Raw genomic sequence first — 23855 nt, 5'->3', positions numbered from 1 at the left:
TGATGCCTAGGAAAGGAGGATCTCCTAACTAGGGCACCCAAGGAGCAAATGCTTTTCTGTGCATGCATCCTGGGGGGTGCTCTGTGAATTCCTTCAGTGTGTAGGAGCCAAGTCAAACCCTAAAAGAGAAAACAAGGGGACTGGGGAGGAGCGAGGCAGAACATTGTGGCAAAGGGGCCAATGTCTCTGGCTGTGAGCAGGAGAGGACATGCAGTGGGTGATGCTGCACCTCACCAAGGTGTTCCATACTTGTGCCCAGGCCCTGGCACAGCTCTCCCCACTGACCTGCCTCTGCAGTGTCTGTGTCCCTGTGAAGCACAGCTCATCCCCTCCAGCCCACTCACTCCCTGAGCCCCAGCATATGAGGACCAGCAGGATTTGGTCACTGAGACTGGTTTGGGGTAGACTGTTTGAAGCCCTCGCAGCATGGTCTCCATCCAACAGATCCCTTGGATCTGTAGACACAGAGACCATCCAGTCCACTTCTGTCCTCCCACTGGGAACTGCATAACACTCCAAATTCATCCACCTCCTCAGTGGGCAAAAACACGAACTCTTCTATCTCTGAAAATAAAATCACCTACAGCTGAGCTCCCAAAGGCATGCTCCTACAGAGAGATTTGGAGCAGATCCCCTGCCTCCCACTGCCTTGTGCCACGTGGTACAATTTGCAGCTTATACCAAGCACATGATATTGTTAAACACTGAGATGTGGCATTATACAAATATTTCTGTGATGATGTGACTACTCTGAAAAGCCATGGAGGCAAAAGGGAACGCAGAGGGGGCTGTGACATGTTTGGCACTCACTGCACAGCTCTGCTTCCCTGCCATCAGCCCAGTGAGTGATGAACACCACAAAGGGAGAAAGCAGCCTTGTGAAATCCTTGGGAGAAGGGGACATAGACACATGCTGCAGCACAGCAGCCTGGTGGCTGTCACATAATACCACTTCTTGGACAGGCAGTGCATCCCATCTGACTCCCTAAAACTTTTGTCAGGAATCCCACAGCTTACTATCAAGGTTTGGATACTGCTACACTTACCCCACACACCACTGCTGGGTCCCAACCAAGGCAGCTGGCTGCAGGGCTGAAATCAGATCCAGAACCCAAAAGGGTGTTGGCAGTGCTGCTGGCAATGCAGCTGTAACACCAGAGCTGTGCCCTGCAGAGGACAACCACACTGCTCACTGGGCTGGGTTGGGCTTTTTAGGAAGGCAGCGAATTAAATCCCAGTGCTGGCCTTAGACAGATGCTTGCACCTCTCAGCTCTGTGTGCTGAAACTTTTATGGGGAATCAGACAGCTGCAGTTCCAACCCCTTCCTTTAGCTTAGACATGGTAGTAACAGCCCCACTGAGACAAAGCCAGGCCCACAAATGTCCCCAGGGACCTACTGTGAACTACAGACCATAACCTGGAGCATATATATTGCTAAGCATATGCCTGCCTGCTGTTACAAAACATCTCATCTGAAAACTTGGATGAGCATATAACATAGTTTGTCTAGTATTTTTAAAAAGACACAGGAAATGCAGGAATGATTGAATAAAATATTACCTGTTATTGCCTAAAGATTTAAATACAGATAAGGGAAACAGGCTTCCTAATAACAAGGACAATAGAAGTCTAGAAATCATGTCCTAGTTGAACAATACTGAGGACTGTGAATAAAATCTATTTCAGAGCTTCTGTCTAGGACTAGAATATAAAACCTTTTCTTGAAGTAAAGCGTTGTTTCTACCTCTGAGAGATGTTTAATTCTGACATTAATTTACCTAATGCACCTATTTTCATTATATTGATCTTCAGATCTGAAGGAAATTCACTATTACAGTAAGCCTTAAAAAAGGGCAGAAAGAATCATGTCAGTATTTTTCGTTGTTTTTGATAACTTATGATATATTCAGCACTCCAATCATTCTGCTCAGTACTAATATATTGATTGGTAAATAAATAGTTCAGTGAATATGTGGCTGGAAAATCTAATTTCTGAATTTGGTTTCTAAGCAATCATCTCTATCTGGATTTTTTTGGCATGTCCCTCTGCAATGGTCCAGGCACTGGACATCCTCCAGTTGCAAACTGTTTTCCATTGACAGCTGTGCTGCTTTTTAGACAGCATTTTGTGGTTCCAGAATTTAATGTTCCCAACTGTGGCAGCTATACAAAAGATGCTGCAGAGAACTGCAAATTCATTCCAAGCCTGGCTGGACCCAACTGCAAAAGGCAACATCTCCAACAAGTTTTAGCTGGCTTAAAAAGAAGTCTCAGTCCTCTACTCTGTCCTCGCAATTCAGATCCAAACTCACCTTTTCCTTTCCCAGCAGCTCTCATGCAGGCTACAGCTGAACTGTAATGAGAAGACAGGCAAAAGACGCATGTGGGTAAGTCCTGAATACAGGATGGGCAGAGTTGAAGCTAGGAGAACTGCAGAAGACAGAGAGCAGTGAAGGCACACGCAAAGAAAACAAGGGAATGATTTACATAGTGGGTTCAGTAGACTGCAGAAGGAAAAAAAAGAAAACAAACTGGTAATATGACCTTTGCTTAAAGCTCCTAACATAGCCAAATGCTATTCCAAGAAGTGTTCTTGAAGTATACCTGGAGCTCACACGGCAGGATGGCTTCACCAGAGATTTCTTGCAACACCAAAAAATGAGAAGCCATGTGCACCTGAGCACGACCCGCCTCCCAGGCAGGCTGTGGTTGCACACTCCTTTCCTCTTCTCAGAAGACCACAAGCGCTGAAAAAGAAACTGTTTCAGAGGCAGTGGAGGGGAAATGTGGAGATGTCTGGCACTGCACATCTGCAAGAGCAAGCAAAACAGTGAGAGGCACTGGAGCAGGGCCATGTTACTTCTGCACTGGCCCTCTGTTCCCGTGCCAGGAGAGAGACAAATCTGGATATTTTTCTGTCAACAGGCACTCACAAAGATCAGTTTATCAATTTGACCCATAATGAAAGAGATATGACAATATGACAATATGACAAAGGTAGCATCAGCTTCTAGACATGAATGGTCCATCTTCTTTAGCTGTGGGGAGAAAAACCCAAGCAGCTTGCTTAGAGTTTGTACCAGGTGTGCACGGGGCAGAGGTGCTGCAAAACACTGCGGGTTTAAAAGATGAATAGCACTTAAAGCTAGTCTAGTGCTGGACTTGGACTTGCTGTGTTAACACTTGGATTCAATGATCTTAAGGTCTTTTCCAACCTAAACTATTCAATGATTCTATAATGTTGGTGATAGATGTCCTGGAAATGCCCATGTCATAAGCCAGTTACTTCCCAAGACCTAGTCTTGCTTAAGTAAGCCAGGGATAGTTTTTCAATTCATGTTAGAGAGGTCATTTGGAACCTTGTTCAGATAATGTCCTGTATTGATTCATTTCAGTAATTACAGCTGAAACTATTAAATTTGTGCATGTGTTCTTTCCTGAGCACAGTCCTCATGCTCTTGAGGTCTCTAATTGCTCCATTATTCAGAGATTTAAAGCATAGTTCTCAAAGTTTAAGTAGAGGTTTAAACACAAGTAACTAAATAAATTTTGTTGCTGTGATTTCCAAACAAAACTAAGAGGAGGTTCAGAAATGTAGAATTATAGTCAATGTTATGACACTGACAAAGGGAAAGCTGTGTATTTTTTATTTTTATGTGGTCACAGCTTCACCTGGTAGATTTCATAAGAGTGCTCCTTCTACCCCCTCCCCCTTTCCAGTGTTCCAGTTCAGAAAAAATCCTGATTTTTTATGCTAGAAAAATGCAAAAAATTGCCTCTAAACAATGACATAATCTGAAGACTTTCAGACTGCCAAACTGCGTTGTACCAAAAACATTCAAAGGAATGAAGAAAACAAGATTTTTGTAAAACCTTGGTGCTTCATGTAGTCACAAGCAAGGAAATCCCTGTAAGGAACTGAAAATCCATTCTATATTTAGCATCAGCTTAATAGGATAATGTGGCTATGGTTTACTGTTCTTCAGATTGATGGAGTTTTGCATTGTTTCATTGAAAAGGCCAGGCTTCTTTAAGAAGTCTGATCTTGCTACTTTTGCAAATAAGCTGTCTTAAGGTCAAGGAGAACAACTTCCACTTTCCTCTTTTGGTAGTTCATTGTCTTTTGCAAGTCTAATACTGCTCTGAGGAGGCAAACACAAAATTATCTGCTTTCTGTGTTTTAAAAAGGTGCCCATACCATTCTGCAAAACAAACAGTTGTTAAGCAACAGCCATCTTTTACAGCTTCAGTATTTCCCAGGAACTATCTTCTTCTGCATAGTAAAATTCATATTTACATTCCTATAAGAATCACAGAATTACTAAGTTTGGAGAAGACCTCTAAGATTATCAAGTCCAACCATGAACCCAGCACAGCCTTGTTCACCATATTCCCTAGTGCCACATGCACTACTTTTAAATACCTCCAGGGATGGTGATCCCACCACTTCCCTGGGAATCCAGTTCCAATTCCAACTTAAAATAGTACTCTCTGACTTGCTCTAGTATCTTATCTCAAAATCCCATTTGAGGAGAAAACTGAGAGCTTCATGTGATAACAAAATGCAGCTATGGTCTAACCAGATGCAGAACTTGAAAGGAATGAATCCTAAAAGTTTCAGAACAGCCTAGCTGTGCCCTAGGTTTAAACTGATCTCCAGTCTTCCACCTGCAAATAATACAGAAGATGTTAAATGAAATGCATAACATTTTTGTGCCAAATTTTCAAAAAGTGTCCACCTCCAACTTCTTTTTTTTAAATATGCTAGAATATTGCCATCTGCGAATGTGAAGCTGTGAAAGCATGAATCTGAAATCTGTCAGCTGTTCATCAACATGCTGGTAATAAAAAAATGCAAGTGACAGAAGGTTGGGTTTTGGGGAGGAGGTTGCAGAGGGCGGGGGAATCGTGCCTTACTTTGCCAGAAGGCAATGAGAAGCTGCACCTAGACCAAACTTGGGATGCTTCTGCAGGCTGTGCTGCAGAGCCAGGAGCTCTGCACCACTCATGCCTGGCTGGAGAGCATCCCAGCCTTGCCATGGAGACAGCAGGTGACAGATCCCTGTCTCTGGGGCTAGAAATCAGACACCTCTGCAGTTTCAGCATGTCCCAGGGATAGCCACTGAAGTAGGAGAGAAATGCTTGTAAGGGCACGCCAGCTAGGTACCCAACACCCGGCACTAACAGCTCAGTATTTGCCCTCAAGCCAACCCTTGACTTTTGAAACCCACCATTTTTAAAAGAACTTTTCTCTTCGTTAATTAATTAAATAAAATTGATTTCAAATAAGAGAATAATGTATTGTAAATATATTTAAAATTCTGATGAATTTGACCTGAAAGAAACCTTTCTACTTTTTTGTAATTTCTTCTCACTCACTCACTCGAAGGCTCTATTATGGAATTGTTCAAGCCATTACTTGTAGTACAGCATTTTAATAAATTAATTTTCTCTTTCTAACCACAGTTTTCTATTCCAATTTCCTTTATCTGACTCCTGCATTATTTTTTCAAATGATAAAATGCTCTCTTTCATACAGTTAATTCATTCATGACTTTTAAAATACATATTTCACATAACTATGCTGGCAAGTTTGCTGATGATAGATCGATCCCTTCCCATAGTTTTCAGTTACCCATCTGAACAGATTCCTTAAATTTCCTTCTCCTTTGGCAGCTTTAATTTAATTCAGACCTTTTGTAAGAGAACTTTTATGAGTAGTAATTTTTTCACACAGGAGAAAGCCCCTTGATTATACAGGATTATATTATTTACCATTAGCTGCATGCTTCTTAGCAATTCTGGCAACAGTTTGCAGTATAGACCTATAAAAACTCATAATGCAATGTCTCAAAATTTGCTGGAACAACATTTTCTCAGTGCTGAATGAGGCCTCATAAGAACAAAAACTGCCTTCAAAGTCCAAACATCCCTTAATCTGCTCATCTCCACAACACATAACAGCTTTTGATCTCTGCACAAACCCCGCTGTTGTATTAGTTCATCTTTCAAAAGGATGCTCATTTTTGATATCTTGACTTCACAATTTTAGAAGGCAAATGAGTAACAGCATCTCCTAAATTGTCTTAGAAGCTGCATTGCTTGTAAATTCAGTTTGTTTTTTAGTTTTGACTTCTAACCCTTAAGTAATACTCACAGGTGGATTAAATAAGTTTTCAGACTCCTAAGTCAAGCCCAGAGGCGGCCACAAGCACCCTTCAGTGGGTATTTGCCAGAATACCCACACAGCCAGCATCTTTTTGCTTGTACCAAAACTCCTTTCTCCTGGTGCAATTTTGCTTTTGATCATTGCATCTACTTTCCTTTCAAAGGTGGCCAAAAAAGGAAGTGAATGAGAATGTGCAGCCCAGTCTTTGCACTGTATCTGAGACATAGGAACTGCAGCACCCTGAAGAGTGAAGTCTACATTTAAAGCCTTCCTCAACCTGAGAAAGTTAAACCCTGGCATTTCACCTCTCATAAAAATGCCCTTTTCCCTCTTCCTGGGCCTAGAAACAGGTGAAGAACGGGAGGGGCTGGTGAATAAGCCACCTTTTTCCTCTTAGAATAGTTAGAGTTGGATTGTAGTTTCAAAACACATGAAAAGTAATTAGACTCACCATCAGCTTGTCCTCCAGGTGTGTTTTAAAAGAAAGTGTTTAAACATGGGCTTGCTTCTCTAGCAGAAAGATAATACTGAGTCCAGGATATTCTGGACTCAAAGTCCTGTGTTGGTGGAGGTTCATCCAGGCTCCTTACCATTCAGAGACAGTAGAAGATATCAGACACCATCTGGCCATTAGTACATCTACAATCTTGACCAACAAAATGCACCCCCTTGTCTGCGTCCCGCCTGGGGATCACCCCTGTCCCTGTGAAGCACTGAGGAAAACCAGACACCCCTCTCTAGGTGCTTGGGCAGGCATAACCCTGGGTGACTGAAGCTGGCTGTGAGCCTTGTGCTGGCTGACCACTACACCTCTTCTTCCCTTGGCTACTGCTCACAATCACAGTACAGGCAACTTTTAACCTTTGGGCAAACTGCACAGCGAGCTTTCCTGACATACTGCTGTAACACATTTTCTAAAACTGAACACTTGTTTTCTGATCCTGTTTCCTGGAACCTTTCTTACATTACAGCACATACGCCAAAATACTGTGTTACAGCCTCTCAGATCATTTGTAAAGCTGTACTAGCTACCTCGCTGCTCTCAAACAATCTGCTTGTGTATTTGGGGGTTTCTGGTTGCCACAAATACATAAATACAAATATTAGAAGTTCTAAGCAACCATTTATCACCTCCTTTTTAGGTTGACTTCAGACCAGGATGCGACAAAACTCCCATCAGACTTAAAATACCCAGCCTGGACAAAACTTCCACGTGAGGCATAGGGTCATTAACAAGCTGATAAATTTTCAATTATTGCAGAAGCCAGCTCATGCTAGCTTTTGAATTAGCTCCTCACGTACTCCAGGAGGCTGGTTTGAGAACTGGGATGGCCAGTAGCAGTCAGGGGACCGATACAGCTAAAGAAAGCTCATGAGCCAGTTCAGAAGACATGTTCCAAGTTCCTCCCCAGGTCTTTTGCCTTTTATTCTCCAATTCAGGTATTACATTTCCACTGGTTTCCACCAGGATTGCGCATGCACCTTGACATGTTCACAGAAGTTCCACGATACAGAGTTTCACAACTGGGACAGGTCCCTACAATCGGGACACCAGAGTGACAAAACAGATTCTGGAGAATTTCCCACTGAATAGGATGGAGGGAACATAATTACCACATCGTAGCACTACAATGTCTCATAAACATAGAATAGACTAGATCCATTTACCACAAAAATCACAGAAAATAACTTATCAAAGAATATATATTTTATGTAAAATATACATTTGTAGAATATAATTTTAATACAATTTTTATACTTATTAATGTTGGGTTTGCAACACTTTGAATTAAAAAAAAAAAAAACCCACAAAATATTCTTGCTGCCAGAATTTTATTTCTGATAATACTTATAGTTTGAGGTAACAATGAAAGAAGACTGTGTGCTGGAACAAAGTCAGTGATGTTTGTCTGCAGTCACATTTTTGTTATTAGAGTGAAAAGTAAACTTAGGACTTGGCATGTACACTAGAATTCATAACAATTTAGGACATGGCAAACTGAGAAAGCAAGGACTTATGCAAACCTACTCTGTTCAAATTTGTGACTTTTGCAATATATGCCATTAGTATGACAGAAGTCAAGACAGATGTAGTTTACATCACTATCATTATTAAGCGCGTGTCTTTGTATGATCCACAGCACAGCTTCCTGCAGGAACCAGGAATAATAAACACAGGGGTGTGGGTCTTTGCATGGAGCCTTAGCAATGATGACATGAATTCAGCTTTCCTTGATACAGCTAAAAACTGATATTCCATGCACAGGCGTTTTATTTACACTGACTCATCAACAGTGACTAGTCACCCCTTCCTCTGGCAGCAGTAATTATCAGCGGTCTTTCATCTTCTTTAACAAGCTCTGCTTCTCAGCACAGTCTCAGTGACCTCCTCAAGGTGTGAGTCGTTTATCAGGGTCCATTCAGCAGCAGCAGTCTCTTTCCAGTACAGTCCTTGGTATGGCTAAATTCCATTGTCCCTTTTTCAGCAGTCAAAAATCCATGATAAATTCTGTACAACACTGTAGTTAATATAACAGCAGCACCAGATATTATATTAATTCATTTGCTAAAAGCTGTTTGCAATTATCTTTCTATTGACAATATTTTACCAAAAGTAAATCAATGTACATCTCTAAATATCAGAAATGTATACTTTGATAAATACATTATTGTACAAGAATTCTGACATGCAGGTCATGCTATTGGGCTTGGCTATATACAGAAGAACATGTTACACGGTCAACAAAATATTTAATTTCTTTTCCTAACAAAAAAGTAAAACATGACAGGTATTATTCAACAATTTCAAGGATCACTTAAGATTTCAGTCATTATGATCTTCCCTGTGTAGTTCTAAAACTCTACAGTTTAAGGGTAATTTTTCCTCACCAGCCCAGAACCTCAAATTTGCCATTGCATTTGTCCTGTTGCATAAACAGAGGTTAATATTGAATGAAAAAGCCACTAGAGGAGATACAGTTTCAAAATTGTAACGAATGCTGGTTGCTAGGAGGAAGATTGATGCAATAGGCAACCGGTCAGTGCTGAAAAGCCGCTTGAAAAATCTTAGGAGTGCACACGAGTTAGTCTAGACGATACTAACTGCACTTGAAAAATACGTATATTTCTATCTATACAAGGATGTATAGTCCATATGAAAAAAAGAGAGAAGGAGGAAAAGTGCTCTTAGTTCAACTTAAAAAAAGGGGGGCATTTTAACAGTATCTCTGTGCTTTATGGAGACAGATGGAGAATACAAGGAGACAGGTTGCAAAACAGACAGACGAACAACATAGAGGACAAAGCACCTCAACACTGACTGAAGAAATTTTTGAAGCCCATGAGCCAGAGGTATAAGGCTGGTCAAAAACCCAACTTGAGAACTACTACCCTCTTACAATGGGTAAAAAAAAAAAAAAAAAAAAGCCCCCAATAATTGTTTCAGTTTTACTTGGTACCAGCTTCTGAAAATGTTGAAGAACCCTGGAGTAGAGAAAATACTACAGTACCAAGCAGCACTTGCTAGCTTAAAATTGCAAGTCTGGATGGCGTTTACCTTTCTTGCATGTTTTGTGCCTTCCCCAAGCCATTAAGAAAGAGATCTGGCTTCTGCTTGCGTGTAACCAGTAATGACAACCTCTTTGCAGTTATCTGTGTGCAAACAACCGGAGACATTCAGAACTCTGATACAGCAATCCAGTACCGAAATAAGTTAATCACAAAATAAAGTCGTTTATAAACAAGTAGATAGTTAAAAAAATAAAGGAAAAGGTTAAACAAAGAAAAACAATCCCACATGCAGACCAGTTTATCAGTGCTTTCATTTCAGCAGGATGGTAACAACGTGAGAACACACATCCAGAGCCCTCTGTGGTCTCCACGATCGGCAACACTGCTTGTCAGGTGATGGAGACAGGATGGTCCATGCAAATGAGCAGACCCTTCAGAGCAGACATCTTCAGAATGGATTAGAGTCACAAGGAATGGAGGTTCAATGGAGTTACTGATAATTACTTGGAAGCACATTGTTTTAAGTAAATCTCCCTGAAAATATGCTTATTTATTGAATATACTGGACAAGAGCATCCACTAACTGTCCTTTTATTGCCACAGGAAAGTAGGACAATATAGTAGATAAAAGGAGAAATGCTACCTTAAGTAACCTTTAAAAGCCAAGACAAAAATCTTCAGCTACCCAAGTGGCTTTTCTTACTACTGACAGTTGTATCATGCAGGAGTTAGACCGTATTTGTGGAGCCTATGCTTAATGCTACATTTATTTCCAATAAGTGGTAAACAGCATTTGATTTAATACTATATAGCCGATTGATGCCATCTGGTTTACAAGATGGAAGGGATGGGAGACCGAGAGCGCCTTAGAGGACAAGGTGAGCTGTAGGGTGATGTTACTGGAGACAGTCGCAGAGCATTGCCTGTCAAGCCAGCTATGTTGTTTAAGCTTCGAGATTTTTCATAGCCTTGTATGAGAAAATGCACAGACATCAGTTGAATTCAGCCAAAAAATAGACAAAGACAAACAGTACAATGTAATGTAATCCAAGGAGCTACCGGGGGCTCAGAGGGAATCTGCCTGCAAAAGAACTCAGTGCTGAGACACATTACTACCAAAAGATATTAATAAATAAAATTATTTACAAATTAATGCATCTACTTTCTCCCAAAAGAATTAAACAGACCACCACACAAGAGGTCTGACCTGCTCTTCCACATCCCATCTTGCACTTAATATCGCACTGTGGGCTTCAGCAGGGTTGCACAGAGAGCAAGATAAAGGATCCCACCAGGGTGACTGAGCTATCTGGCTAAGCATAATCAAAAACCCATTAAGACAAACTACAGAAACTGTTAGAATTAAAAAAAACCTCTGCTAAATTCAATTCTTAATAAAGTACAATTTTTTTTCTTTAAAATAAATAAACCAGAAACCAGATCAATTTTATACAGTATGTGTAAATCAGTTTTGCATTGAACTGAATGATAATATAAGAAGCTTTATCTTCAAAAATATTAACCCTTAGGCTTTGCTTCTAATTTTAAAGACTAAAAATACAGAAGAGTTGGACATATTTGTAAATGGCTCCTGAACGGCAAACTTAAAATATTGAATTTGTGCTTCTTTTCCAGATGACTTGAACAAAATCAATGGTATAAATCCAATAAGTAAGTAGTATAATTAATCATTAAATGAGGCAACCACATAATGCTTCACAATTTGAAGGGAACATTGCACTTCAGACATTTCTGTTCATATACACTGTGAGCTACCTACTTTTTGCCCCTGTGGATTATTTGCACTTTGTAGAGGCAATGAAAAAACATTGCTATTCACTGCATCACTATCTTCATATTCAAGTATTTTCAGCAGCTGCTGAATAATCTAATTGGCTAAGAAAAGTATCTCCTCATTGTCCTGAAGACATCAGCAATGAAATACAGGCAGGACCTTGCTCCTGAAGTACATGGGTATGTGCTTCAGTGCAAGCATGAGAAGTCTCACTGCTTTCAGTGGCACTACTTTTTTCCTTGAAGACAAGTATGCATTTAAGCATTTGTCAGGTTAAGATGTTCAGCTATAAATTGCCTACCAGGGAATAATGAGACTTTTTCCCACAGAAACTTTAAAATACCAATGACAATAAAACTAGACACCACATGGAATGTTGCAATTTTTTATTTTTTTTTTCCCTGATGGAAATGGTTACTGACTCAGATTCCAGATCTGTAGGTAGCAGAGAGTTAACAGCATCTTTAGGAAAAATCATATCTTCGGCTCTCCCCTTATGACAATTAACATGTTTCTTACCTACTGAGACCTGGATACTGTAAAACTATACTTGAAGCCAATGTATAACCTCATGTCTGCTAAAACATTGTGCAATGTTCTCTCCAGATGGCAAGGGCAGACTAGACTGTGATACTACACAGAATTCTGATACATTTCTGAAACAGCCTCCAGTTTCTGAGATTTTGTCAGTATTTACACAGACTAGAAAGAATTGTGTTTGAAAAGGGAATTAAAGAGAAGCACAATGCCAGTGTATATATTTAAACTCCCTGTAAAGACAAAGCTTATTTTAAAAAAAATCAAAATAATCAGGTAGCTTTTTTACATAGAAACTAGAAAAGCAGTTTTTAAGATTCTTTTTCTTGCTACTCTTCTCATGATAAAAGGAAAGAACTGATAGAGGAAGATGGTAAAGATTACAAATAAAGTAGAAACTCCTAAAAAATGAAAACCAGATACACAAGATGAAAAATGAGAGATGCATGATCCAAAATCAGTACTTTTCAGGTATTTCAGTGGATCAGCTCTGAATCAGTATCATTTTGGAGATGGAGATGCAAAAAAAGCTCAGAATAAATAATAACTGAACACAAGCAAGAATCAACCAAGGAAAAAAAAAAAACCCAAACAAGAATGTACCAAAAGAAAGAAAGAAAGGGAAAAAATAAAATGTCAAAGTAGTAGACTTGATGTGTGAATGACATTCAAGCATTCAAACCCATTTGTATATTACTTGAAGATATTTTCTGCTTATGTGCTAACTTCCCTACTCTGAATAAAATACACTCCAAAGCCAGTGGCTAAAACATTTCTGCCTCAATGAAGATTGTCATCAGAGCCAGAAAAAAGAGCACAATCCTCATCATAAAACTGTCCATTCTGAACTCAAGCCCCAGTTTTCTAGTAAAACTACAAAACCATTTTCTTTTAAGTCTAGATTTACGAATTAAAATGTTCTAGGATAAAATAGGTCTCACTGTTAAATAAATATGTCTTTAGTAGCTGATGGGTAACTTCTTTTATGATTTCTGATCTGCTCTAGTCATGGTTACTGCCATAACTTGCTGAGTGAAGTCAAAAACCTGATTATGCAAGATGCCATGGTAATCTACCTTATCAAGGTGTTCTTGACCTCCTCAAGGACTCTCACAATAAGAAATATTTTAAATTTAGTTGTTGAGAAGACAGTGAAACATACACTCAGTGGAAAATCTAGTAAATCTGTGCAAAAAACATGCTTGCAATGCTTTTTCATTTAAGATAAACATTATATAGGGGAGTACACAGAATGCCCGAGCAGAGAGTCGTACTCTTTGCAAATACTGCATCATGGTTGCTTATCTGCCTTCACAGGTTTAACCTACTGAGCTCATGCTTTGAGGTGTAAAAAGAGCACTTGCAGAACAACCCAAGAGAATTCCTTTGAAAAAAAATTAAAAATAAAAAAAATGTCAGGCAAAAATGTTTGTCCAGTGGCATGGCTATTTCACATGAACTCTGAGGTGAACAACCGCACTTCAGCACTCAGGAATGCAAAATCTGTCAGAATGACACAGATAATAGAATATAATTTGCCAAGAATATAATTTGCCAAGAAACAAAAGCAGTTCCTGTCTAAGGAAATGGCAAGACTACCGCTGGCATGCTGATCTTAGGGCGATGTCCTGACGTTAGGTTTTCAGCCACAGCCTGGTGTGGCCTGCTGGGGTAGAAACAATCAGTCTTGTGGGAGATGCAAGTACCAAACAGTTTTGCAAACTCCACCTGGGTGCTCCCATCCTACTGAGCAGCAAGCAGTCAGAGTTGAAGAGGCTAAATAACTAGAAAGGCATTTTTAACACCTTGCAAGGTCAAGCACTGTTTTACTACATAGCTGATTTATGGCTGGGGTACATAGTCATCCTCTAGTATCAGTGGTGCATTGCCAGGAAAAAGAATAAAAAAATCTTTTGGCATTTTAAGCTCAGAATTTTATTTGAAAGAAATCTAAGTAGCATTTCAGGATATGCTTTTTTGTGTTCAGAAAAAAAATGTTCCTTACTTCTGACATGCCAACCTTTAAAGTGTATTCAGTTGTAAATTTTATTAAGTTATTAAGAGCAGACCACAGTTATAATATGATTAATATATCTTTTAGAATGACAAGTTATATTGAGTGATGAGTGGTTGAATGAGCAAGGTCTGAATTGGAGGCTTTCCCATAAGAGATTACGGACAAATGAAGAGACAAGTGAAATGAGGGTCCAACATCAAGCACGTTTTTTGAAGACTAAAAGGGATGAGTGTTTCTAAAAGGAAAAGAATGACTAGGAGTAAAGAAAAAAAGATACATTGTGAGTACAGTCTTTCCTCTTAGAGCATTGTGCACATCATTTTACTCTAAGATTGTTTTTCACAAGCACATTGCTGAGTAACCTTTTATGATCTAATGAAAGAAGTCCATACCTTTCCTGATCCCTCCATCAGTAGCACACGTGTAATCACCTGTTGTCAGTAGGAAACATGTTCCCCCTCTTCTGTTTTTGTCTCTTGTACTAGAACGTCTGATGGGAGGGAGCCTTTCACCAGGTGAGAGTGGCTGCTCACTTCCTGCACTGTCTTCACCTGATAACACTGGTTAAAGCACCATGCCCATTTACAGACAATAATGAATGAGGAAATGAGACATCACAAAGAGCTTACGCTGAATGCCAGATATTCCCATCACTCAAAAAGTAGATATAAAGTAAATCATTAGAAGAAAACAAGATTGCAATTCATCGTTAATCAGTACAAAATGGCAAAAGATACACATTTTGTTCAAGAACAAATGATCTTCCGACTTTCCTGTTCTTCTTCTAAAATTTGTATAAAATTAGATTAAACTATTATGAACTAAGAAATAATCAAACCAAGGCTCAGTTAGTCACCTACTCTGGACTGTAACTTGTCAGCATACAGTCAGCCTTGGATATCTCAAACACTTATTTACTATTTTGGCTATTGTTTTTGCTAAACGAGAGGTCATGTTAGGCATTTTTGTTTAGAATATATTGTTTAATTTTTTTAAGACAAGCCCTCATCCAAGGGCTGTATTTTCAACATTTGGCACTATACACTGTTTAATAACACTCTTAGCTTTCATTTGCATATTTATTACACTTGCACTGCTTGTCATCGTAAGTACCCAACATTAAATGCTGTCTCGGTCTCTGTACTTTGTTTTGTCAAATGGCAAAACTTCCGCCTCTCCTGATTTGTCACTCCCAAAGGACTCTCTTTTAAAATTATCTACCATTTCAAATTCAGGCCACACTTTAAAAATCCCTTCTCAGTACAGCACATAACTTCAGCTTTACCTTTGCATTTTAACCTGAGGATGTTTTGGTTTTTCTCTGAACTGGGAATGCAAAGGGCAGAATTCAGCCTTGAAGTTTTGCACATAATTCATAGTGACTCTAATAACATTCTCTATCAGAAATAAAGCTACAGTGCATGATGTGAGCGGTGGCACTACTGAAAATAAAGATAACACTTTAAAATGGCTCCTTCTTGCATGTCTGCTTTCTCTCTGACTTCAAGGATTATAACCCCTTTTAAATAAAGCCGTAGACACAAAAAAAAAAGTGTCTCTTAGTGAGAGACATAGTGATCACACTGAGCCTTCTCCATTCAGAATACCTTTGGTAGGACCTGATGGCATGAAAAAGCTGTTACCATTAACACTTTAAAGATGTTATCTCTAAGTGGGTATCAGTCAAAGCACTGAAAAACTAACTATATTTTACTGTCAGTCTGAGTCTTTTCAAGCATTTCTATCCTTTTAAATATATTTAGGATTTCAAAAAGCTGCGTTAACTTTGACAACAGTAACTCAGAGAGTGAAACTGAGCTGCTTTGAACGTAAACGCTATTTAGTAACAGAGCAACAGACCGAAGAAGGATATTGTTCAGAGACCGATTTTCCAGACTCTTCTTTTTAAAAACTATATTTCAATTACTGAATTACACCAGTCATGAGTGGTTTTGCTCTTATTATTCTTTAGCAGCTTTACAGCTGGAGTCTCATGACTGGTATGTGAGCTTTTTAAACAGATTGTGTTTGGCTTAAGAATAAATATGCTTAAGAAACAAAAAAAAAAAAAATCTTGCAGCTAAACTATTTAATTATGCTGAGAGGTAAAATTTACTCTTTAACTGCAACAGGTTTGGAATATGGAGCAGTGGCTTGGAGGGACTGAGGCTGTCATATATATGCAATTTCACTGAGTAAAGCACAAAATATTCCTTATTCATCATTTGGAACTCTAACAAATAAGGTAATAGAAATCACAAAAATCAACTGTAATAGCAATGATGATGCTAAGGGCTGCCATTTTCTTTTTTCTTGACAAGATTTACATCAGCTATGCTAGTGTAATTTAATGAATAGTAAATATCATGCAATATCTCATCTAACACAGATGAAGGAGATTCTTTTAGCCAGGGAAGCAGAATGCCAAATGGAAAGAAAACTAGAAAGAAAATTTCTTCCTATTTCCTTTGAGTGCTGGGCTTTGGATGTAAAGCACCTGCTCCTTTTAAATGACTGCTTCTTTGTAGGATCTTGCTTAACAGGCCACGATGTGGCACAGGCAAAGCTGACACAAGAGACAGACACTGAGGCAAAACACCATGGAGTCCAACAGGGTGGGACACGGTGGCTGCTCAAATAGTCACAGTCATGCAGAAAAACAAGAAACATCCATACAACGCAACAAACAACAGGCAAAAGAAAAGGTTGATATCATCAGCAGGAAAGCATTCTCAACAGAGCAAGCAAAACTGTATAGACCAGCTACATAGAGGTTTGGGAACATCACTATACCTATTTTTTCCTCTATGAGACTGACACACGCAAATGTTGGAGGGGAGAAGGGTGGGAGCTACATCTTCTCCTGGCAGAAAGACTGGCTGCTTTCTGACCCCTACCAAACATACTGGTCTATAAAGTGTTTTCAGAGGACATGCATTTCCAGTGGGGTCCTACCTGATGATCTGTTGTGTTCCATCAGCTGGTTGTCCTTGCCCAGGCAGATGTCACCCTGTGTGCTATTGCAGGCCATGTTCAAGTCTGTCTTGCAGAAGGTGGGTGAGCTGGCTTGAGGAGCAGGAGGGATATGCTTCTTTCGCTTCCTTGGCAGTTTCTGCTTTGCCATGGCCAGGGAGTAGTACATCCCAAAATTGTTAACTATCACAGGCACGGGCATGGCTATGGTGAGCACTCCTGCCAGTGCACACAGGGCTCCCACCAGCATGCCTGACCAAGTCCGTGGATACATATCCCCATATCCCAGGGTGGTCATGGTGACTACAGCCCACCAGAAGCCGATAGGGATGTTTTTGAACTGTGTGTGTTCACTCGCTGACGGGTCATTAGGCTGGGCTCCCACCCGCTCTGCGTAGTAGATCATAGTGGCAAATATCAAAACACCGAGGGCCAGGAATATTATCAGCAGCAGAAATTCATTGGTGCTGGCTCGCAGAGTGTGGCCCAGCACCCTGAGGCCCACGAAGTGCCGGGTGAGCTTGAAAATCCGGAGGATCCTGACGAACCTTACCACCCTGAGGAAACCGAGCACGTCCTTAGCAGCTTTGGAGGAGAGCCCACTCAGGCCCACTTCTAGGTAAAAGGGCAGGATGGCCACAAAGTCAATGATATTCAAGAGGTTTTTGACGAATTCAAGTTTGTTGGGAGAAAAAATAACACGTACTAAAAATTCAAATGTAAACCATACCACGCAGACTCCTTCCACGTATGTCAGTGCAGGATCTGTCTCAATCTCATACTGTAACACAGCTTCTGTCCCATTGATGACCTGCTCAGTTTTGTTTATAATAGTATTGAAAGCCTCATGTGTTTCCAGGCAGAAGGTGGTGATTGAAACTAAGATGAAGAATAAAGAGGCAAAAGCGATGAACTGAAACACAAAGAGATAAGAGACATCAGAACCACAAAGCTCTTCACATTAATACAAACGATGTCTGCATTTATAGTAAAATTTTTATTCATTCTTCCCCAAATGGCTGGAAAATTCATACACATAGAAATTACCATCTAGGACACAGGAGAACAGCAGAGATCTCTCACACGCAGGTGAGGAGTCCAGGAGCAGGAAGTCTTGGCAATGGATTTCATGACAAAATGCAACTCATTAGGAAAGTGGCAACAAATCCTTTCAGCTGTGCAAAATTGTCTGAATTTGATTCAGTTGTTAAGGTTCCTTGTACACCCCAACCACAGCAATACTTAAAGATGTCCAGCTCTCTCACAGTGAAAAATATGGGCTGACCCTAACAGTCTTGAGATTATGGTTCATAATTCAGACCTGTCTTGAAGAGCACCTCAGAGGGATCTAGGAGCAGATCCAAACACTGAGTTCCCTTTAGCCTTTCAATGACTTACAAATACAGGATATTTACTGATAGAAAATGCCTTCTGTGTTACAGACTGCAGGTTACATAGCCTATTATGTATGTAGTCATCCATCACTGATTATCTTGGGCAGCACTATAAGTAAACCTTACAGAACCTCACACACTGTGGTGGCAGAGCTTTGCCACAGTCTTAGGACCCACAATCCTGCTAACTAGCTTAGAAATGCAGGGCAATCCAAACAAAAAGAGAAATACAAATTCAGTTCTAGTAGAGGCATGTGAATTGATAAAATACACGTAAATAACATGAAAACAGCCATCACAAAAGATTGTTAGGACTTAAAAAGCATATACTGTCTGTTCTTCTATTCAGCCATCACAGTCAAGCATTGAAGAACAGAGAACATCCAGGACGGGATCTCAAAAATCAACACTGAGCCAAACAGCTAGAGCAGGAGATAGAATTTCTTACACTGAAGAATATAAACTAAATGAAAAGGTGTTTTGAGGTCAGTTGTTCCTTTGCTATAATGGTTAACTTCTTTTCAATGACATTAAAGCCATTTTAGCTAGCACTTAAACAACAGTGGTATGGTACATAAATTACAATATATTTATTTTGAATTTTCATCTTAATAAACATTTTATAGCAAATAAATTTATAGCTGGGAAGAAAAAAAAGCCTTCTGGAAACATGAAGATTTTTGAAAGCATTAGGTGCCCAAGGAGGCAAAAAGATGCCTGAACAGGTTAAAAATTAGTATCAAGTTACCACACTGACATCTTGAATGTCATTGGGAAAAACCTAGTTGCAAGGCAGACAAAATAACAGCCAGAAGCAGGAATGCCTCTGTTCTGCCACTTTAATCCAGGATACAACATTGTGGCAAAACCAGTTTTGTGTACTTTGGATATCAATGACTGAATTTAGTATTAGCATTTAGATTTAGTGTTATGTGCCACAGGAACCCATCTGGGCTCATACACTACTGAATGCTTGTATTTTTCTAACATGGAACACTGGTTAGACAACAAAATATTGTCTCTACAACTGTTAGAAAGAAATCTTTTTTTTTTTTTAATTCCTGGAAACAAGTTTAAATTTGCAGTGCAGGTCTAGCAAATTTATTACATTCAGATTCACGAGATGGATCTATGACAAATCCCATATAACTACCTATATCAGATATTTGAAGGTTAGTTATGGCTTCCTTTCCTCATCCAAGGAAATAAACTTATTACACCATACCCTACAATTGCAAACACTCTAAATCTGTTGCCTTTCAAAAAGTACTGACTCAGACTGAACAGAACACTTATCATCCAGTCTGGACCTCTAGCCACAAGCTAAGCAAACAATCTCACACTGTCTGATTTTTACTGAATAGGCTTTTCTGCCTTTGCCTTAACTACAAAATTGCTGCATGTTCATAGCTCACAGCACCTGACATCAACATACACAAAAGAGCCTCAATCTTGTGTGAGACAACTAGAGTCAGCAAATACAACCAGATTTACACAATGTAAGTGAATTAGTCTCAGCAGATATTTGTAAAACTTCTAGAGAGATAGAGAATTTATCAGACTCTAAGCCACTGGTGGGCTAACAATGACCCTTGGGTGTCTCCTATAGCATTCTCCAGAATCCTTCTACACAGTCAAGGAAGGAAAAAGCAAGCAAATCTTTGCAGGCTGAATCACTGAAGCTAAGTCAGCAGTCTAGTTTGTAATTTGGGAGAGAACTTTTGACAGAAAAAATATTAGGAAACCCCTTCAATAGCAAATATATATATATTTTTTTTTTTTTGTCTGAAAATTAAAGAAAACTACATTCAGGGTAACCAAAGTAAAATTTACCAACAACTAAATAATTTACCAACAACTCAGATATAATAAGGATTAACTGTGCATTCAACAGTGCAGTAAACCTAACAGTATGTAAATAATTACCACTGCTTTCTGGACTGTATTTCAGAGGCCATTCAGGTTCAGAACCTTTGTAAAAAAATGCCGAATACCAAGAGAGTAACTAAAGGTAGAACAGCCTGACAAGCTATTTATTACTGCTTTTCTAAACATTGACATTGCACTTGGCAAGGCAGATTGCCAATTTTTAGCTATGCACCTACATTCATTGTTTCATTATCCCTAAATGTAAAAGACATTCAGTCATGTCCAAAATCTATCCTAAAGACAGTCATCTTCCAGTGGTTAGAACAAAGACAAGAAAACACCATCAATCTGGTGGCAGATTTCTGGGTAAGCCTGCAATAAGCATTCCCAGAAATGTAAAACACATGTGATGTACACACTTTGCTATGCATACACATGCCATCATTGGTTTTGAGCAGACACACATTCCTTTTATCTCTCATTGCACTTGGTTTTAAACTGCCAGCTTCTTGGATCAGGACAGAGCTTGAACAGCACCTAGCCAGAGGAAGCCTCACACACAAGAGACCTACAGTGTTATTGCAATAATCAGAGGATTCAGAGAACCTGCAAGAAGCAAATGCAAAGACCAATGCAAGCACGAACATTTTATCAGTCAAACAGAAAAATGCTTAAGGATTATCTTTATATTAACAAAGATGATTCCTTAGTATTATGTTACATAATACCAGGCAACATGTTGAAAAGTCTCTAGCATGTTTTTCATATACATCTGTAATGATAGAAACTAAATGAAGTCATGTGCTATCTCCATTTTATGCTTTCCCTCTCCTTCATCCTAATTCTAGCTTCTCTAAAGTAATTAGCCTCTAAAAATACATCCATTTTTGTCATGTGGGCAAGCACGAACTTCAGAAAAACACAATACAGATTTGAACTCACAAATTCTCTGGTGGATGTAACCAAACAAGTTCTAATCCTCAGTCCTGCAATAGTTCCTCAGTCCACAATAACCAGGGTAGCACACACAACATTTTTTCTTTTCTTTTTTCTTTTATGAAGCAGAAAAATCTAAAAGGAGTTATTGCAGCCCTAACACAATTTTTGAGTCTTCAAAAAAAGCTGAAGAAAAATTTTCAAATAATACCCAAGTAATCGTGATCTTTTTCTTATTTTTTAAAATGGGTTTCTTAAGTAAGTGCTTCTTGTTTGCTTCAATGGATGTAATAGAATTAACTTTCATCATTTAGGGTTTCTTTCCCTCCTGAAGGAACTATTTTCCTAAGTGACAGAATGGCTGTAGAAACACTCTGGGGCCACCGTTTTCAAAACTGAAATTAACACAAATTGAATTAATAAGAAAATCAGTCCATTTTTGTCAGAAGAGAGCAGTTAAAAGTTGCAAAAATATCAGTATGCAATACACAGCATGTAGAGCATCTCTCATTAAGCAGTTAAAGCTCTCAGTAAGCTGCTGATTCCCCCTGCTCGCAGTGTGAAGACACTGTGCACCCAATTTGTTCTTGTGTGTCAGCATCACACGTTCAGACAGTAGATTCCATCTCCCAGCTTGTCTAGTTGACAGGATCACCAGCCAAGCTCTGTTGCTAAGTTCTACTAATGTTCACAGTAAGTGGATTAATCATCTATAACTTTATTTTCAATGAAGCACATAAATCTAGAGTGTGAGGTGCCTGCAGATAACTCGTTGGAAGTAGAAAACTGTGATTCATACTTTGAATTAAGTGTCTCATGGGGAACTGAGTATTTAAACTGAGAGCTTAAAGCAATTTCAAAATTGACAATCAATTCTAGAACACCAAATTGAGCAGTCTGTGGATTAGCAGAACTTGTATGAGTCCAACGTCACGTTTTACCTTGCACAAAGCTCCTTAACTGCATTGAAAAATGAAGTTCACTAGAAATTGTGGCTGCAAATGACCTGACAGCAGTCTTATCTCATAGGCCAGGTCTGGATTCCACAGTCAGAAAAGGCAGAAGGCCAGAGGATGCTGTGGTTCACATCTGACACACACACACACACACACACACACATTTTCATTTCCAAGTAAACCCAGACATGGGACTGGTCGTTGTCCTGGGATGGAGCCAGGGCCTTCCTGCAGCCATTCCAAGGATCAACAGCTTAGACAGAGCCTGAACAAAGCAACGAAGCTGGACACTGACCTTTACACCCAGGTGTACCATATATATCCATAAGATCAGACTGATCCTACTCCATATTTAAAATAAGTTTCTTCTTTCCATCCCACACCCTTAAATAGGCTATTTCTACACAATTATTTCGTTTTCCACAGTCATCCTCACTTCTTGCTTCACTTTTAAGTTTTGAATAAAATCTCTCACCATATTTCAGTGTTTTCCCATAAAAAGTTTGTATCTGGTCTGGATACTTGTTCTGGGGTTGGACCACAACCATAACCCCCTCCTCTTTCAAATCCCCTCATTGTGTAATGTATATTTTCTAATGTGACTATTTAATAGCAGCTCTTAAGATTCATTTAGTTTGAGTTACATCCCAGGACACAGAAGGTTTGCCCTTGACACACTTGACAATGGAAAAAGAAAATGACTGAATATTTAATAAGACCTTGAAAATACAACACTTAATATTCTCTAATGCAGGTACAGAATTGCCTTTAAAGAAATAAGATTAAAACGTTGCTTTAAATAAATTTCCTCACCGGCACATTATGAGACTTAATACATGTGTGTTGCTAGAACTTAAAACGATTTTTAAAAATCAATATTCCTCCCCACCACACTCATAGACTAAAAATACAACTATAGAGCATCCAAGAAAAGAGACTGTGATAGTTTTTTCCTAAAGAAACTAACTTTGATGGCTTGCTCGCTCTTGTAACCAAAATTCTGTTTTCATTACAAAAGGTTTACTGAACGACTTCATTTTTCCTGACCAAAACAACAGTAGAGGAGTTTCCACTCATGGGTTCTTTGCTTTCCCAGATCATTCATGTGAACCAGAACCCTCAAAACAGGGTAACTTCTTTAGGATAACAGAACCCTTAAAAGGAAAGCAGTAATTTTTTTTAACACCATACTCATTTTGATAAATAAAAAAATTCCAAACTTTGGAGATTTAAAAATTATTCACAGTGATGTCTGTTCACATCTGTTAGTTTAAGCCTTGTCTTTTCATATTTCAGAATATAATATAAATTTTTTGAAAAAATTAACTGGTTCAGTTTCTTCCTCTTACTAACCCTCTGACTACAAAAAGTAAGCTGATCTATGCATTACATGCATCCACTCTCACTGACTGCAAGAATTTAGTCATATATATATACATATATATGCATCACAAAATTGTATTTTAAAAATTTTCTTCACATGTATTTTAAGACTCATTGATCTATTTCTTAAGCTAAAACAGTTAATAATGGTTATACCAAAATTATATACCCCCACCATAAATGTTATAAGCTGATATTGATTTTTTGTCTCTCTCAAGGTTCAGGAAAAAACCTTATTTTATCCTGTAAAACTTCCGTAATTTTTCCCTGTAATATTCTCCAGAAGCCTTTTATATTCTCCCAGGAATTCAAACT

General features: G+C 39.0%; 1 protein-coding gene across 7 annotated transcripts in view; it reads right to left on the bottom strand.

The window, feature by feature from the left end:
* Positions 1-7986: 7986 nt before the first annotated feature.
* Positions 7987-23855, bottom strand: part of KCNC2 (potassium voltage-gated channel subfamily C member 2) — a 97811-nt gene continuing 81942 nt past the window's right edge. The window contains exons 3-6 of one of the 7 annotated variants that reach the window (XM_086884298.1): positions 16985-17915; positions 14422-14589; positions 9727-9821; positions 8601-8689 (exon numbers count right to left, since the gene is read on the bottom strand). In XM_086884298.1, the coding sequence (XP_086740424.1) occupies positions 9760-9821; positions 14422-14589; positions 16985-17915 (1161 nt within the window). In that variant the 3' untranslated portion in view covers positions 8601-8689; positions 9727-9759. Of the gene's footprint in view, positions 10649-14421; positions 14590-16390; positions 16659-16984; positions 17916-23855 lie in introns of those variants that run through there. The other 6 variants (XM_086884295.1, XM_086884296.1, XM_086884297.1 and 3 more) reach the window with 6 other exon arrangements.

This window comes from Cyanistes caeruleus, chromosome 4, assembly GCF_971803275.1.
Source record: "Cyanistes caeruleus chromosome 4, bCyaCae1.hap1.1, whole genome shotgun sequence".
In the NCBI taxonomy this organism is placed as follows: domain Eukaryota; kingdom Metazoa; phylum Chordata; class Aves; order Passeriformes; family Paridae; genus Cyanistes; species Cyanistes caeruleus.
This window is presented reverse-complemented; position numbering and strand designations above follow the sequence as displayed.